A 17,972-nucleotide genomic window follows, 5' to 3' on the forward strand; every position below is an offset into this window, starting at 1 on the left:
TGAGTTACATCCAGGGCACACAGAACAGAAACACGAACTATTCCATAGCTCACTTGGTTCCTCTTTGGGGATGCAAATCAGGCTGACCACAGCCCTGTTAATAAAATCACAAGTAATTGCATTTTTCTGAAATGCAGGAGGTCATATGTGTTTTGCTGTAGTCAAAGAATAAATATTCGGAGTGGGGGGCAGGGCGGGGCGAGAATGGGAATGCAAAAGTATAGTATGTGCCTGCATAAAAAAGCCGTGATGGAAGCCATTTTGTTTCTTGTTTTGTAGGTGGTTTTCTGGGGCGTGATGTATATATCTCCAAATCCCAGACTTTCAGTTGACTGTACAGCCTGGGCTGGCTTCAGCTCACAGTCTTGCCGCCTTAGCTTCCTGGATATTAATGGGAATATGGGCATGACCACCATACCTGGTCCATTGTTGTGTAAAATGTAAGGAATATTATAAACAAATTATTTTTTTGGTTTTTTTCCCCTAAGTCTTCTCATTAAACTGGTTGTCTGTTTTTTAAAATGATCCCAAAGACAATACAGCTGATTTGAATAAAAACAACACAAACATCAAACTCACATATTTTGTAGCTAGAGTATCTTGACCAATGAACGAGCTCACTGGGAGAAGGGGCTATAACAAGTCAACAGGAAGCCACCGCCACCTACTCAACAGAACCCGAAAAAAGTAGATTTCTTTGTTGGGCTGAGATATTTTAAAGCCTGATCTAAAGAAGAAATTGTTGGCCCTTAGGTGGAATTGATAATCAGATCGTGTATTTAGATCTGCTGTCAGGTTGTGGGAGAGCTATGGAAAGCTCTTTTGAGCTTTATGCAATAATACTATCTGACGATGAGGCGTGTCCAGATTTTCACTGGGAGATGTAATTTGTAGGTTTCTATGAATTTCTGTATGAACATACATATTTGTGTATCATTTGTAGGTTTCTATAATTTGTAGAAATTCTATGAACTTCTAAGCAATTTTAAGGCATCATAATATAAAAGGCAATTTTAAGTTTTTCATTAATTTTTGTTCTGCAAGGAGACCAATAGCTAATGGCTTATGCCCCCAAATGACCTGGCGTTGTGAAAAACTGTTCTCCTCAGGATTGATGAATGTGTAATACATCTTCTCTCTTTCTTTTTCTAGCCAAGGACCCTTGTCATCCATTAGAGCGGTAATCAAGAGATGTAAGTTCATTTTCTTCTGCTCTGTGTTTTCCTCTGTGGTAGTTACAAATGATGGTTCAAGTTCTCAGTAAGTGGTTGTATATGATGGATCCACAAAGGCCTCAGCAAGTATAGCTTCTCTTAAGAGGTAACAATGCATTTTTAACAGCTGGTTTTTCACCTGTCATAGGTCGATAAGCTAGTATCTCAGAATTCTTCTTTTCCCTCATAAGATCAAGTAATTTAAAACAAAACCCAGAGCTGGGCATGGTGGGCACATGCCTGTAGTCTAGCAAGTGGGAGGTAGGAACTGGAGGATCCAGAGTTCATCATCATCCTTGGAATTTGAGGGCAGCCTGGGCTACATGAGACCCTGTCTCAAAAAACAAAATGAAAATCTTAAATCTGGTAATGCAGTGACTATGAGCAGATAGAATTTTGTGTAACAATTTTTCTAAAGTATGAGATATCTGACTGCTGCATTTAAAAAAATAATATTAAACCCTGGGCTAGAAAGATGCCTCAGTGGTTAATATCACAGGCTGTTCTTCCAGAGGATCTGGGTTCAATTCTCAGCGCCCACATGGCAGCTCACAACTGTCCATAACTCCAGTTCCAGTGGACCAGATGCCCTTTCTGGACTAAAGGACATTAGGCATTCTCATGGTGCCCAGACATACAGGCAAGCGAAACACCCAGACACATAAAACAAAAAATAAAAAGAATATTAAATCATCTCTGTTTTGATTAATTTGCTTTCTTCATGAATTTTTTTTTTTTAGAGGGAGGGAGGTCAAGACAGGTTTCTCAGTGTAGCCCTGGCTATCCTGGAATTCGCTCTGTAGCCCAGGCTGACCTTGAACTCAGAGATCTGCCTGCCTCTGCCTCCCAAATGCTGGGATTAAAGGTGTGCGCCACCACTGCCTGGCTTCTTCATAAATTTTTTAAAATTATAAATATAATTATATATATTTTTATATATATATATGCCTATAAAGACAGGCTCATACCTATAAAAATAAGAAGTGCCATAAGTAGAATTCTCTCCAAACTTAACATTTATATTTTGTGTCTTTACCCCTTGGATGGTGTTTTATAATTTGCTGTTGGTATAGGACTTTAACATTTTGTAAATAAAGGCTCTGAAAAGGTCTTTATTTAAACAGGACATGGATTACCTATTACAGAAAAAGTAAAGGTGTGATTTCAGATGTTTTATTCAGTATCTGAGCCGAGATCACCACACTAGAAAGAATATAGTCTATTTTAGTTATATATATAAAACTTTTAATATATAATATGAATTTAGCCGGGCGGTGGTGTCGCACGCCTTTAATCCCAGCACTTGGGAGGCAGAGGCAGGTGGATCTCTGTGAGTTCGAGGCCAGCCTGGGCTACCAAGTGAGTTCCAGGAAAGGCGCAAAGCTACACAGAGAAACCCTGTCTCAAAAAAACAACAAAAAAAAAAAACCATGAATTTAAGGCGTCCACAGGTCATGAAGAACATGGATTTGAGCAATTACAGTAAAAACTCAATACAGTGGCAGTTAATAAAAATATGTCGTCTTGGGGTAGAGAGAAGGTCGGTGGTTAAGAGCACTTGCTGTTCTTTCAGAGGACTAGGATTTGGTCCCTGGCACTCACCTTGGGAGGGAAAAAAAAAACAAGAGACAGAATCTTTTGGTGTCTCTTAAAGCTCTTCCCGTTAAGGGACAGTCCTGGAGGGGATGTGTGGTCATCTCTGTAAATGCGTGCCTGCTGAGGAGGGGGGCATGTAGTCACTGCCTGGCATCTACCCTCTCCTTCCCCGGGATGTGAGGACTCTGTTAGGACAGAGTTCCACTTTGTACCTAACTCCCCACAGAGTCCCCAGGGTGGAGTTTGCTTAGACTGTGCAAGGCTTAAAGAGAGGGCCGCTGAGGAGAAAGGGCAGAACAAACCAAAACCGAGTGGCCAGGGTAGCAGCAAAACCCGGAGACAGCTGCCTGTGAGGCTGAAGGAGGAAGCTGTGAACGGATGAACATATAACAGTGGAGCTGTGAGACCGAGCAACGGTGGCCACGGACAGGCCATCCCGTGCCACGCCTGGGAGCTCAGTGGAGACAGCAGTGACCGCAGAACATTTGAACAATGAATGGAATGAAGTTTGGGAGTCACAGGAAGAGAGGGGCTGGCGTTTGAGAAGTCAGCAGAGTCCTGCAGAGAGAATCTGTTTGCAGACGGCTGAGAATGAGCAAGCTTCGGGGTGTTTGCGTCTAGCTGTCACCGGGGATCAACCGGGGCGTGAGAGAAGAGGAAGGTGGCGCAGCAGCCCTAGCTGAGGGACGGGGGAGATGGAGCAAAGGGAACCTGAGCTAGATCCGGGGTTCTAATGACCCAATTGTCTTTTAATTCCTGTGTGTCCTTCCCATCGTAACAACTACACAAGTGTCTGCATTTGTTCTGTTGCTAGACAAGAAGGCCAGATAGATGCAGCATTCCCATTCCTGTCAACAAAATGAGGAATGATTACCACCCCCATTCCTCCTTTAGTCTGTTTAAGAACAGCTGTAGGGCTGGAGAGATGGCTCAGGGGTTAAGAGCACTGGATGCTCTCCCGGAAACACCAGGTTTGATTTCCAGAACTCACCTGGTAGCTCACAAACATCTGTGACTCTAGTCCTCGGAGATCCAATACTCCTTTCTGGCCTCTGTGGGCACCAGGCATGCACAGAGTACACAGATGTACATGCAGACAAACACCCATATAAATAGTTACTGATGGTGGGTGCTGGGAATCCAATCTGGGTCCTCTGGAAGAGCAGCCACTGCTCTTAACCATTGAGTCATCTCCCTAGCCACTAATTTAAAAAGAAAAAAAATTTAAAGGAAAAGTTATAGATTTTTTTTTAAATCTTAGCAGCTATTTATGTGTGCTAATTGGATCTATATGACCTTTCATTGTCTTTTTTTTCTGTTTATTTTCTTTGGTTTTTTAAAGACAGGGTTTTGTTACATAGCCCAGGCTAGCCTGGAACTCATTATGTATATCAGGCTGGCCTTGAGCTTATAGTGATTCTCTTGCCTCGGAAGTGCTGAGATTATAGGCATGTGCCACAACTCTTGGCCATTTCGTTAGCTTTTTTAGACAAATATGTCTGTAGAATTCACATTTAGCTGACACTGTTTCCATACCATGAGTTGGGAACTGTCTCACACTTGGGAAGCAACACCGTCAGCAGACTGTGAGCTAACCCTGTTTTACAGCTGCAGGGAAGCTGAAATCTAGGGAGGTAAAGAGTTCACAAGGTAGAGCTGAGATGTGGACTAGACTCCCGAAGTTCGCCACTCCGCATGACCTCGATGTCAGGTCACAGGCATCCGCTCACACCCTGTCCAAAACAGTGTAGCCGTTGTTGAGTTTTTTATTATTGTGACTTTTACCAATAAGGTGATTCTGTAACAAGGACATTTATAACCTAAAAAATCCTTCTATCTGTTTCCTCTAATCATTTCATAGATAATTTTAAATAATTTAGGATCAGAACTAATGTCCCACTCACCCAGTACCACAGGAGCCAAACAATTTCCAGAAACAAACTCCTCCCAACCTTGCACACAGTCACAGCTGTGTGACCTTGAGCTGCTGACTTGAATATGCATCTCTCTTCCTGTGGTTTAAGGAAGATCTATCCAGGCTTATGCTCCCACTAAAACATGGAGGGTTCTGTATTGGTGGTAACATTACAAATTGACATCTCAACTTACTTCTTACCATCTGAAACTATGGTTCGTCAACTTTTCTTCTCCATTTAAGTGAGCAGAATCAGGGAGAACTTGGAGATCTTCCCCACAGACGGATTTTTAGAACGGGTTCCTTGAGAGTAGAGGCAATATCTCCTAGGTAAAAAGCAGTATGGCAGGTGGTCTTGCTGCTGAGTTCCTCGTAGAGCATAGGCAACTGGCTCACCCTTTCCCTCCCTTTCCTCTTCTGTAACCCCTTCTTTTTCTCCCTTAGCACTCATGAATAGTACACAGCACAATGCCCCGTGGAAGAGGTACGTTTATGCCAATAAGACTTAAGTCTTGGGGAAAGTGCCATATCTGCTGATTCAAGCTTCCATGGTGATGGTGGGGACATGACTGCAGCGTACTTGGGCAATTCTGGTACAATGAAACCTTACCAATCAGACATCTCACGCAGAGCTCTGACCTCCTCTCCTGATCTAGTAGATAAACATCCCTCAGGGTGGCTCAGCTTTGATGCGAAATCAGCTGTCAGTGGAGCCAGATGATGCTACCAGCATGTTCCAAGTCGAGATCCCTACGTGGGTTTGGGTTTCATGTCTTGGAGGTTTCACCTATGCAGCCCAGTACAGGTTCAGCTGTCCCAGCTCTAAGTGTAGTCCAAATTTCATTCCTGCATTCACCGGTGGCACCCTCAGCTCTGGAAGCCATGCTCAGAGAAAAGTTGGAAGAGGAAGAAGAGATAGATGCATGCTTCCAATCTTCCCAAATTAGAAGCACCAGGAGAGTGTAACAGAGAGGCTGGCAGTGAAAGCCGCCATTGGAGTAGTCTGTCTCACAAACAAATGCCCTTCTGTGCAAGTCTTTACAGTAGAGTAGTTGAAGATACCACTCACTAAAGGGATCTTTGAAAATCAAGATAATGTTCCGTTATATCAAAATGGATCACCAAATGTGACCCATCTGCCACATTGTCCTATTGAATTGATTTATTTTATAAATAAAATTCAGGAAAAAATTTAAGCCATGGAGCTTTTATTTGGGTCAAGCGAGGTGAGTAAGCAGTCTCACTATGTAGCTTGGACCAGCCTGGAACTCACTATGTAGACCAGGCTAGCACTGGACTCACAGAGATCTACTTGCCTCTGCCTCAGCACTGGGACTAAAGACCTGTGCCACCATACCTGGCTGCCATGGAGAGTTTTGAGTTTGAGACTTGAGGGAAAAGTCACTGCTTCACACACAAAAATGTGTGTTATAAAAATGGTTATAAAAGTGTTTTGAGTACCTTTTTATTTATTATTATTTCTTTTATCAATAAAACTACTGTAAAGGTCAAAAAAGTTAGAAAACAGATTTTAAAAATGTACTACTTCTACACTTTTTACAATAGAAATTTAAACTATATTGTAATAGGGTAGTCCTGTAGATAAACTTTCAATTTTTCTTCCCATTGTTACTTCATGTCATAATCTCAATGCCCCGCCATGTGGTTTCTTTCTAATAACTCTTTTCTGTGTTCATTCTTCACACTGATTTTCAGAATGACGTATTTTAGATGCTATTTGAAATCTATTATTTTCTTCTGTAATACAAATATATGATTATAATTACCTGTGCCATATTCAAAGATCATTTTGATTTATTTTTCTTAGAGGTATTAAAAGTAATACCTTCTATTATGTGTCCTGTATAAGTTAACTTATTTCTAATTGTGTACTCTATAGACATTGAATCTTCACTGATTGTACTAGTATGGTGCTACACTAGTTTATTTTTTCTCTCATAGCTTCTCGGACCTGTATTCAAAGTGAACTTCATCGGGATAGGAGGTATGGTTACATTTATTATATTCTGATAATGTAAATTAAAGTATCTCATCAGTTGGCGGATTATTTTGCCTTCATAAGCGATGTAGCACTGAGCTCTGCCTCAGAACACATCTCTGAATCAATCCATAAGTTTGAGAAATGAAGGTTTTGCTTTAGAGAAGTAACACAGGCCTTAAAAGATTCTTCTGTGTTTGCTGGATTCAATTTTAAATTAATTATTAAGCAACTGTTAGATGTAAAATATTATTATAATGACTTAGAGAAATAATCTGTTCTTTATAAGTAAATGTTGCCTAGATATGCAAACGGAGGGCAAAATAGAAAATGGGTTAGAAGGGTAAAAGAAGAGGCTAGATAGGTGTGTGGATGGATAAATGGTACAGAGGTGAATAGAAAGAGAGTGGTAAAAGAGAAGAGAATAGAAGGATGGATGGACGGATGGATGGATGGTGGGTGGATGGATGGATGGATGGTGGGTGGATGGATAGATGGATGGATGGTGAATGGATGGATGGATGGATGGATGGATGGATGGATGGATGGATGGACGGGTAGATAGATAAAAAGATAGATGGATGGATAGTAGAATGAATGGAAAGTAGATAGACAAAAGAATGGACAGGCAGATAAATGAATAAAGTTGTATGAGTCAACATCCCTGCTTTCAACTTTTTGCAAGTACAGTAAAGAACAGTGAAGAACAGGACTATTTGGGGCAGTGGAGAGAGGAGCCAGTTTCCCTCAGTAGCCCAGACTGGTCTGGAACTCATTCAGTAGCCCTCACACTTGCTGCATCCTCCCTGTCTCAGCCTTCCTTCTGAGTGTTAGGATGACAGGTGTGAGCCACTTATCCCAGCAGAAGGACTCTAGACTGAGACAGAGCCAAGTTCAAATCCCGACTTCAGTATTTTCCTACCACGTGATCTTGGACAAGCTACTATATACCTTCTTAGCTTCCATATCTGTCTCTGTAAAATGGTGCTGGCCACACCTACCTCACAGGTTGTCATGGGGATTAATGTCTATTTATAGTGCTCAACATTAACAGGCAGCTCTTACTCAGTTAGAAAAGGCTATCAGCAGGGGTATTAGGGAATTCAGTTCAAACTTAATTAATGATAAGGTTATTGTACTTCACAAGCTAGCAGGAGAATGTGTATATATGCACAGTTGTGATAACATATATTCTGTTTTCACAGAGTGCTAAAGACAAAATAAATATCATTATTCCTGTTTGTTAGATAAGAAACTGAAGTTCAGAGAAGTTGACTGGCTTTCCCAGGGTCACACAGCTGGAGTTTGCTAGAAAAGCAAGTTGAAAATTAAACATAAAAATGTAAATTCAGAAGCCAGGTATAGCAGCGCACCCCTTTAATCCCAACACTCAGGAGGCAGAGTCAGGGGGAATCTCTGAGTTCAAGGCCAGCCTGGTCTACAGAGCGAGTTCCAGGACAGCCAGAGCTACACAATGAGACCTTGTCTCAAAAAAAAAAAAAAAAAAAAAAAAAAAAAAAAATATATATATATATATATATATATATATATATATATAGAGAGAGAGAGAGAGAGAGAGAGAGAGAGAGAGAGAGAGAGAGAGAGAGCGAGCGTGAGAACAATGATACTCATCACATGGTAACTTTCACTCTGTATATACCTTATCATCACAGAAAACCAAACAGGTCAAGGACCAGCATGCTTTTCTACCATACGCCACACATTTGTGCAGTCTGCTAGCCAACAGCAGAGCTGTGGAATAAAGCTGAAAGGCCTTAATTAGCCCTGTCCACTATCAACCAAAGCAGGTCTAAATGCACTGGGCCTAATTCTTACCTTTTCAAGATCCTTGGAGGATGATGGTCATTCGCTCCCTGGAAGCCTGCCTGGCTAGACTATGCAGCCTCAGTACCAGAAAGGCCCTTCTGAGGCCTCTAATAGATCTCGATCGTTTTCTTGGGAAGTGGTTGCCGCCATGAGTCTCTGATGATGATAACTGTTTCCTACCTGAGAACCTCACTGGGACTCCATCTTCCAGGCGCCCGGAGATCACCATTGTGGCAGCAGAGCCACTGAGGCCGGCTTCGTGGTTCCCAGGAGCTCCGCCACCAGGACTGGGATTCCCCTCCACCCCTGTAGCAGGCCCTTGGAGACCAAACGACTTGGTTCCTGCTGAGGTTCGTAACTAAACACCGCATCTCTTGGCATTCTCTTTTTCAATTTAAATTCAAAGACTTTTCGCAGGGAGCCTTGAAGCCCCTTGCCTGTTGCCTGTAGATGGAGGCAATTTTCTGTCTTTGCTTTCCAGCTCCCGCCCTCCTACGAGCAAGTGATAAAAGAAATCAACCAAGTTCAGGTGAACTCTACAAATAACAATAATGCCGCTGCCACGCCGAGGAGCACCAGCACTTCCGCCACTCAGACCGACTTTCCGGAAGAAATAGACAGCGATCTGCCTCAAAGTAATGCATGCAATCTGTCTTCCCTAATTCCGGCCTGGGGCTGGGGCTGGGATCAGCTGGCCCCCAGCCTTTAAAATAATTTGCAAGTCGTGCATAATTTATTGAGGCCTGCTTCCTAGCTCTGTGATCACTGTGCTTTCTTAATTCGGGTATTGCAGTGATTGCTATGATAGAGCTTTCCTGGGAGCTGCAACCCCAATCTCTGGTCCATATCACAGAAACATCCTCTGTTTAACTCAGACTCTGCATTAGCATGGGTCCCCTCTGCTCCCCTTGAGGAGGATTTTACATTTAGCAGGTTCAGCTGGTAAGATGCTAAGGGAGATTGCTCTCTGCGCTTCTTCAGAAGATTTATTCATCGAGGAGATAGAGATGAGAGTGACTTGCCTTGGAAAGAAAAGCATTAAAGTTGTTGGAGTTTTGACCACCAGATAGAAACGGTTCGGGTGATGTCTAATGAGAACCAGGAATCTAATGGTATTTTAAAATATACAGTGACTATGTTATGTAAACAAATGCAAGTTGTATAGCCCTGTAAGCTGACCACACACAGTTCCTCGGTGGTTTTACAATTACCAAATCTCTTGGTAGCCTATATGTATATTTTTAAAATCTACATATCTTCCACTACGTTTTTTTACTTTCAAATGATAACACCGTAACTTTGCTCTGTTCCTTTGGTCCTGCCAGCTCTACAGGCGCCTCTCAAGCCTCTTCAGGCGTCTCCAGCAGCCTCAGCTGGTGATCTCCCACCCAGTGTGGCACCTTTAATAGTCTTTGATATTTCTGAAGAGCAAAATTGTCCTGAAAACCCCAGTGCTACAAGATGTCCAGTGCCAAGACCAAGATCAAAAAACAACCTCAGACCAGTAGCTAGAGATACTAACAGTGAAGAGAAAGGTAGCCGGAAAAGCCCAGCGGGCCTCAGAGAAGACTGGCCACCCCCGTGTCTGCTGGACAGCACCTGCAACTTAGATAGTCAGGCAGTGATGAACATTATGAACACAGAACAAAGCCAAAATACTATCGTTTCCAGGATCAAAGCATTTGAGGGTCAGGCAAGTACAGAAATCTCAGAACTGCCCAAGAAACCAGAGATCATTCCCCGCACAGTTCCCCCGAAGCCTGCAGTTTCCTCAGGGAAACCCTTGGTGGCACCCAAGCCAGCTGCTAACAGGGCTTCTGGACAGTGGGACTCTTGGACCGGAAACAGGCTCAAGGTTACTTCCAGAGAAGGGCTCACCCCATCCTCATCGCCACAAGAAGCCGGAAGCATCCCAGTAACCAAACCTGAATTGCCAAAGAAACCAACTCCTGGCCTTACCCGCAGTGTGAACCATGAGATTTCAGGAGGAAGGCCCATGGCCGAGAGCTCTGATGCGGGGAAGAAAGTCCCAACTCCAGCGCCCCGGCCTTTGCTGCCGAAGAAATCAGCCTCCCCAGATGCCCCAACTTACACTTCAGTTCCACCAAAACTGGTTTCGGTCCCTCCCCGCCTCTCAGTAGCATCACAAGCCAAAGCGTTCAGGTCACCGGGAGAAGGGCCTCCAGCCAACCCTCCAGTTCCAGCTCTGCAGGGCAAGACCCTGGGGGACATCGACCTCATCAGCTTTGACGATGATGTTTTGCCCACCTCAGGGAGCCCAGCCGAAGAACACCTCGGTTCTGAGACGGTTCTAGGTGAGCAAACTCTGAAGTGGAGGGGAACCTGGGCTCATCAGGGTGACTACAGTGCCGCTGTTGGTTTTCAGTACATACGCATGTATGGAGGTGTGTGTATGTTTCAGGATAGTATCGCAGAAATAAGAGACATGCAGTGCTTACGTACGGAGCCGGAGGAAAGGGAGAACCCGAGGTGGGAGATAGAGACAGGAGTGAACGGAGAGACACTAGAATGCATTGATTTTTATTGTATGGCGCTGGGGGTCAGTTTGTTGTGGGGCTGGCTTCCCCGATTACCATTTGAAGTTCAGGCCTCACATTGAAAGGGTCTGGGGACTTCGCAGTAGGAGAAGGAAATGGAAGCTTCTCACAGACAGAGAATAATGTGGTGACCCCACAAGGATCCTCATGGAGAGCCAAAGGGCCCGCCCAGGAGGGGTCCTGCAAGAGTGATGTGCTAAGCTAGGACCCAAGTGCTGCAAGGTTCTTTCCCATCATCCTCACAGTATATCTTAGCAATGCCAATTTCTGTAAATAAGACTCAACAATTGTCAGTGTGCTGCCAAGATCAGGATAATTAAATTTCCCAGAGGCCAAGAGAATGTTTTCTTTCCTCGCACTGTTGAGATAGCAAAGCTTATCTCTCGGTGATGTACAGCTTATCTTTGATCTGTCAAACTAAGCTGATCCGAAGATCACTGATAAAATTCCCTTTACTACTATTTGCTTATTTGGATGACATTTGTGGGTATACAGACTTAATAGTATTTTCCAGATTTTTAACTGTTCTCTTATAAATATTAAGCATGAAATGGAATGGTGTAGAACACACGATTTCAAAGCCAAAGTCTGGCCAAGCAAGATAGCTAGATGTAGGCACAGCACTAGGGAGGCTGAGTTAGGAAGGTCACTAGTTCAAGGACAACCTGGGCTACATCTCAAACAAACAAAAAATCTTGCATACTGTGTACATGGTAGCGGACATATTTGTTAAATATTTAATGCACACAACAGTATAACTGGCCATGACAAATAAAGCAAAAAGATATGTCTCATATCCATCAAAAGCAGAAGGAAAACATTAGACCATATTGAGTGTCTGCTGATGGTCCTAACACTGTGATGGATACTGTTTTTATTTAATGCATACAACTCAAACATAATTTGATTTAATACAGAAACAGTAAGACATCATTGGCCTCACTTTGCAGATGAAGTAAACAGACTGAGAGACTATCAGTGCCTCATGCCATAAAACTGTTTTTCCAGCCAAGGCTCCAGGGTGTGTGTGTGTGTGTGTGTGTGTGTGTGTGTGTGTGTGTGTGTGTGTGTCCATTTTGATTTGTGTATCGTTGGGGGTTAAACCCAAGGCTTCATTCATCATGTTGCCCACTGATCTGCATCCCCAGCCCCCAAATAGTCTTTTTATTCTGTCTTGTTTATTTTTTACATTAAGTTTGCTACCCAACATTTTCAGGACTCCCCGAACAAAGCAAAAACTCAGAGACCTTTTTATGGTTGTTGCTAATATCATTTTCTTAGCTAAACCTTTTGATGTTACAAGTGTCAGAGAAGGTCAGAGATGGGGAAACAATACAAACCAAACAGATGTTGCCTTTTTAGAACCTGCTAGATGCTGTGGGATGGAAACTTGGTGAAAGCACTGAGAATGTCTTCCGTATCATAAAGCAGATACTGACAGACGGTTTCACACAGGAAGCTGAACAGCAGACATTCAGTGTGGCTGCAGATTCATACTTGACACTCAGCCTTTTTTTTCCCCCTGTCTTGGTTTCTACCACTTCGTTGCACAACATTTGATTATCAGGGCCGTCTTTTGGCAAAATGTATAATTTGTGTGCCCCACCTGACTTTAACCATTGCTCGTGACTGTGAGGTCATAGGGAGCCCAGTGTTTATCTTGTAAACCACCACCCCCCACCCCCGTATTTTTCACCTCACTGGGTGACAACCTCACATGCACAGCCTTCCCTAGGGACAGAAGCCATCCCTGAATCTTCTCACTGTGTCACCGAGTGTCTAGCTGTTCGGATTTGGAGTAGAGCAGGCTCTCACACAATTGCTGTGTGACTTTAGCACTTCCCTTCACCTCGAAGGGCCTGTTTCCTCATATATAAAATACCATGGTAATGCCGCCTCCTGGAGGATGTTACCAGGGCTAAGGTTGTGGAGGAAAGCCCTACCACTGCTGTAGACTGGCTGTAATGATTCCTTTCAGTTTCACATCTATTAAAGTCACTGTCACCTGCTGGCTTTACCTTGTGACCCATCCTCAGGACGGCCTCCTTGCTCCCGTCCCTGTGTACTGTCCATCCTCAGGACGGCCTCCTTGCTCCCGTCCCTGTGTACTGTCCATCCTCAGGACGGCCTCCTTGCTTCCGTCCCTGGGTGCTGCCCATCCTCAGGATGGCCTCCTTGCTCCCGTCCCTGTGTACCGCCCATCCTCAGGACGGCCTCCTTGCTTCCGTCCCTGGGTGCTGCCCATCCTCAGGACGGCCTCCTTGCTCCCGTCCCTGTGTGCCCCCCATCCTCAGGACGGCCTCCTTGCTTCCGTCCCTATGTGCTGCCCATCCTCAGGACGGCCTCCTTGCTTCCATCCCTGTGTGCCGCCCCACTTTCGGCCTTTGTGCCAAGATTACTGCAGCTCTCTTCTGAACTGGCTCACTCTAGCTTTTCATCATCATCTTCTTTTTTTTTTTTTTTTTGGTTTTTCGAGACAGGGTTTCTCTGTGTAGCTTTGCGCCTTTCCTGGAACTCACTTGGTAGCCCAGGCTGGCCTCGAACTCACAGAGATCCACCTGGCTCTGCCTCCCGAGTGCTGGGATTAAAGGCGTGCGCCACCACCGCCCGGCTTCATCATCTTCTGAACTATGGCTGCCCCAGGGATTTTTCCAGAGTGCACACTGGCCTTGTGGCTCTCCAACCTTGTTACCCTCCAGAAGCCTTCAGGGTCACCTCAGCCCCCGTCCCACTCCCGGGACTAATGAATTTTTTTGTTTGGTTTTTGACTGAGTATTCTGTGAGACTTTCCTGGTACTTCCGTGGCATTGTCATTATAAATAAAAGTTTATGGCCTCTCTGAACCCTTGCCTAATTGGCCCTGGCATCAGCCAAGAACTGGGGGGAGGAACCCAGAAGAAGACTCAGAAATATGTCTTTGCTTCTCTGTCTTCCCTCAAAAATAATGAAAAACTAATAAAAGTGTTCATAAAATGAAGTTGCCATATTAATCTCAGGAAATAGAGATCAGAAAATACTGACACTATGGAAACATTGTAAAGATTAGAAAAAATTATTAAAGGAAAACTCATAAAACAGACAATTTAATATAGGATTCATTTCTTAGGTAGAATGCCTTCCAGGTTAATGTAATAAAGCCGAGAAGTATTAGCGATTCCACTTCACACCCTTACAAATCATACCCAGTTGTCAAAAAAAAAAAAAAAAAGGCAGAATGCTTTTACTGTCGGCTCCATCGCACACACCGGAGTAATAGTTTAGCCGCCAATCTCTGCTATTAACAGAACTCCAGGGGGAGGAATGACAGAGAAGCAAGCCAGGGACGGGGGAACTAATTGCAGTGACAAGCATATTATTACAGACAGGTAATGGCCGGAAGACTGCTTTATCATCAGGGCTTTTACCGGCCCAGTAATGAAGAACCGTGCATAGGTGTGCAGGGGCCTGCTTGTTCCGCGACACGTGGAGAATAATTGGTGTTGATCTGAGGGACTAAAAGGAAGAACACAGAAAAATGCCATTGACGTCCCTAGATTTGGACGGCACATTTGTCTTGTGATGTGTGAGCAGTCACTGATAGAATTCTCCCCATGAGGTTGTTAACCACTGGTAGATCACAGGATTCTGAGGACCTGGTGCAGACGGTGAATCTTTTATCTCCTTTCAAAAGATGTCCAGTAGTTCGTGTACAAACAGTTTGAGGTACAACATTCAGCATGTCAAGACCTCTCCTGGGCTCTAGATTAAGAACTTGTTCTAGGCCAGGTTGTGGTGGCACATGCCTTTAATCCCAGCACTCGGGAGGCAGAGGCAGGTGGATCTCTGTGAGTTCCAGGACAGGGTCCAAAGCTACACAGAGAAACCTTGTCTCAAAAAAAAAAAAAAACAAAAAAAAAACACTGTTGTAAAGAACATTGGAGATAAAGCATGCACATATGTCTTAGTTACTTTTCAATTGCTGTGACAAAACATTATGACCAAAGCAACTCATAGAAGAAAAATGTAACACAAATTCTAAATGGCCTTTTAATAAAAAAAAAAAAAACAAAAAACCTGGAGCCAGATATTGGGGTGAAAGCTGAAAGATCAGATAGACAAAGGAACAAGCCACCTCTTACTTCTAAGACTCCTCAACCTGAAAAAGCTTTCCTCACCTGAAAGACTTTAGTTCCTGTCTCTTCACGCCTTGTATACCTTTCTCCACCCAGCCATTAAAGGCATGTGTGCTTCCCAAGTACTGAGATTAAAGGTGTGGGCCACCACTACCTGGCTCTGTTTCCCTCCTAGACCAAGTCAATCTCATGTAGTCCAGGGTGGCTTTGAACTCACAGAGATCCAGACGGATCTCTGCCTCCTGAATGCTAGGGTTAAAAGTGTGTGCCACCACTGCCTGGCTTCTGTGTTTAATCTAGTGGCTTGTTCTGCTCTCAGATCTTCAGGCATATTTTATTAGGGTACATAATATATCACCACAGGAAGAGTTTATTTAGGTCTTATGGTTTTAGAGGGTTAGATTCTATGACCAACATAAGCAGGGAGCATGGCAGCAGTTAGGCAGGCATGGTGCTGGAGCAGCAGCTGAGAGCTTACATCCTTATCCACAAATAGGAGGCAGATGCGGGGAATGGCTTTTTTGAAACCTCAAAGCACGCCCCAGTGACACATCTCCTCCAACAAGGCCACACCCCTAATCCTTCCCAAACAGTTCCACCAACTGGGGATCAAATATTCAAATATGTGAGCCTATGGCAGGCGTTCTCATTCCAACCACCACAAGTTACATACACACACAAAGAATGTTGGGAATGTTTCAGTGGGCTGCTTGAATGAATTGTGCTATGATACAATACAATGAATGGAATATCATCAACCTAGACAGCAAACAAACCTGTTATTTCCTAATATAGGCCAACCTCCATATGTTTTATTCTTTTTTTTTTTTTTTAATGCAAGGTGCAGGGGACTAAGGATGTAGCTCAGTTGATAGACTGCATGTCTAGGATGCATGAAGCCCTGGGTTTAACCCACAACACTGCTTAAACCTGTCATGGTGGCACTTGCCTGTAATTCCAGCCACTCAGAGAAGGAACTGGGGGGTCAGAAGCTCAAGGTCATCCTCAGGTACATGAATTTGATATATCTGTGTATCACGATGTATCACCGCCCAAGATACATGAGACCCTCTCTCAACATAAGCAATAAATATGAAGGATAGTGTTCCTGGTATTTTAGCAACTGATTGTGTTAAAAGTCTAAATGTGTCTGGAAGGCCTCTGAGGAGATGGTAATAGAAGATGGATGGAAGACCTGGTTTCCATTTTGTGTTAAGAGCCATTTAAATTGCGTAAGTGCTGCCTTTAACAAAATGGTTCATCTTTTCTTGGTTTTCTTTCTTTCTTTTTTTTTTCCGTCAGGATTTCATCATTATGTAGCTCCGGTTGCATCAAGCTCACCCTCCTCCTGCCTTTTATGTCACAGCTGTTGGGATCACAGACTAGGCCTCCATGTCCACCCCATTACCTTTGTTTTTCTGATTTTTTTTTAAGTTTTGTTTATTTATCGTGTGTATGAGTTATATGCATGTATCCATGTTTCTCGAGGCCCCCAAATCAGATTTTATTTTTATGGGTTTTTTTTATTATTGTTAATTAGTATTATTGGTGCAATGAGATTTTTGTTCTTTTAGGTTTTTTGTTGTTCTTGCTGTTTGGTTTTTTTCGAGAGAGGGTTTCTCAGTCTAGTCCTGGCTGTCCTGGATCTCAGGCTGGCCTCGAACTCAGAGATCCACCTGCCTCTGTCTCCTGAGTGCTGGGATTAAAGGCACATGCAACACCATGCTTGGCTACAAAGCAATGAGATTTATTGACAACATCTCTTCAGATAATAGTCTAATCCAACCTATTGTTTCCTTATACCTAATATCTCCACCTTGAAAACTATAGCCATTTTCCAAACCACTGGAAAAACAAAAGTACTTAAAAAATTTTTTTTCAAAAAAAGCTCTTTCTTACAGTATACTTTTTAAATGTTTGTCATCAATTTTTTTTTCCAATAATAAAATGAAAGTATTTTGGAGTTAACTCAGGGTTTCCCGGTTGATAGGTTGTTTCTCCGATATTTTGCTTTTGTTTTATTTCTTTAAAAAAAATACCTATAATATATCCTCCCATAAACAATTACTTTCAGTGTTGTTTATGGAATAAATTTCTAAAAATAAGGCACAAACTGTAGATCTTTGAACAGATGCCAGTGATGTGGCCGCTTCCAGGCTGTGTCTGCAACCCCCAAACACAAAGGGACATGCCATGCTTGCTTTGTATGTTGCCCACATTTGTGGGGGCGGGGAAGTAAGCTTCAGCAATTGGGGGTGTGCCTCGTTTGGAGGGAACTTGCCTGGTGTGCACAGAGCACTGGGTTCAGGCCTTTCGTCCTCCATTCTTCTTCTTGATTGGTTTGCTGACGTTTGTCTGCCCTGATTGTGGTCTGTCACATGGAGCTCAGCCCAGCACGACATGCCGATGGCCTCGTGACCCAGTAAGCACAGCCGGGCCCATCAGCACACCATTCCTGCCAGTCTGCCATGGTGGTACACTGGTTTTCACCAAGGCATGCCTGCCAGAAGAGTTACATGTGACTCAGTCAGTTGTTTTTTTTAAGAGCAGCTTGTGATATGAAAACTAAGAAGAAAGAGTGGGAAGCTAGGACACTTGGAGTCCTTTGCCTGTACACTGTAGCATAGCTTCTTGTGTTTACAACCTTCATCCTAAGACAATGTGGCTGACCCTTTGACAGGATTGTTGAGATCTGCCCTCTACGGAGTGCAGGATTTAGGACACGGTTTCCTGAGGCTAGCCTCTCCAGCA

At 43.6% G+C, this 17,972-nt stretch overlaps 1 protein-coding gene across 5 annotated transcripts in view; it reads left to right on the forward strand.

The window, feature by feature from the left end:
• Sh3d19 (SH3 domain containing 19) overlaps positions 1 to 17,972 on the forward strand; it is a 91,253-nt gene that overhangs the window by 37,544 nt on the left and 35,737 nt on the right. For all 5 annotated transcript variants that reach the window (XM_059265560.1, XM_059265559.1, XM_059265562.1 and 2 more), the window contains exons 3-8: positions 1,153 to 1,193; positions 5,170 to 5,209; positions 6,688 to 6,730; positions 8,763 to 8,901; positions 9,033 to 9,186; positions 9,877 to 10,866. In XM_059265560.1, coding sequence (XP_059121543.1) covers positions 5,194 to 5,209; positions 6,688 to 6,730; positions 8,763 to 8,901; positions 9,033 to 9,186; positions 9,877 to 10,866 — 1,342 coding nt within the window. In that variant the 5' untranslated portion in view covers positions 1,153 to 1,193; positions 5,170 to 5,193. The remainder of the gene's footprint in view (positions 1 to 1,152; positions 1,194 to 5,169; positions 5,210 to 6,687; positions 6,731 to 8,762; positions 8,902 to 9,032; positions 9,187 to 9,876; positions 10,867 to 17,972) is intronic.

This window comes from Peromyscus eremicus, chromosome 6 (genome assembly GCF_949786415.1).
Source record: "Peromyscus eremicus chromosome 6, PerEre_H2_v1, whole genome shotgun sequence".
NCBI lineage: Eukaryota > Metazoa > Chordata > Mammalia > Rodentia > Cricetidae > Peromyscus > Peromyscus eremicus.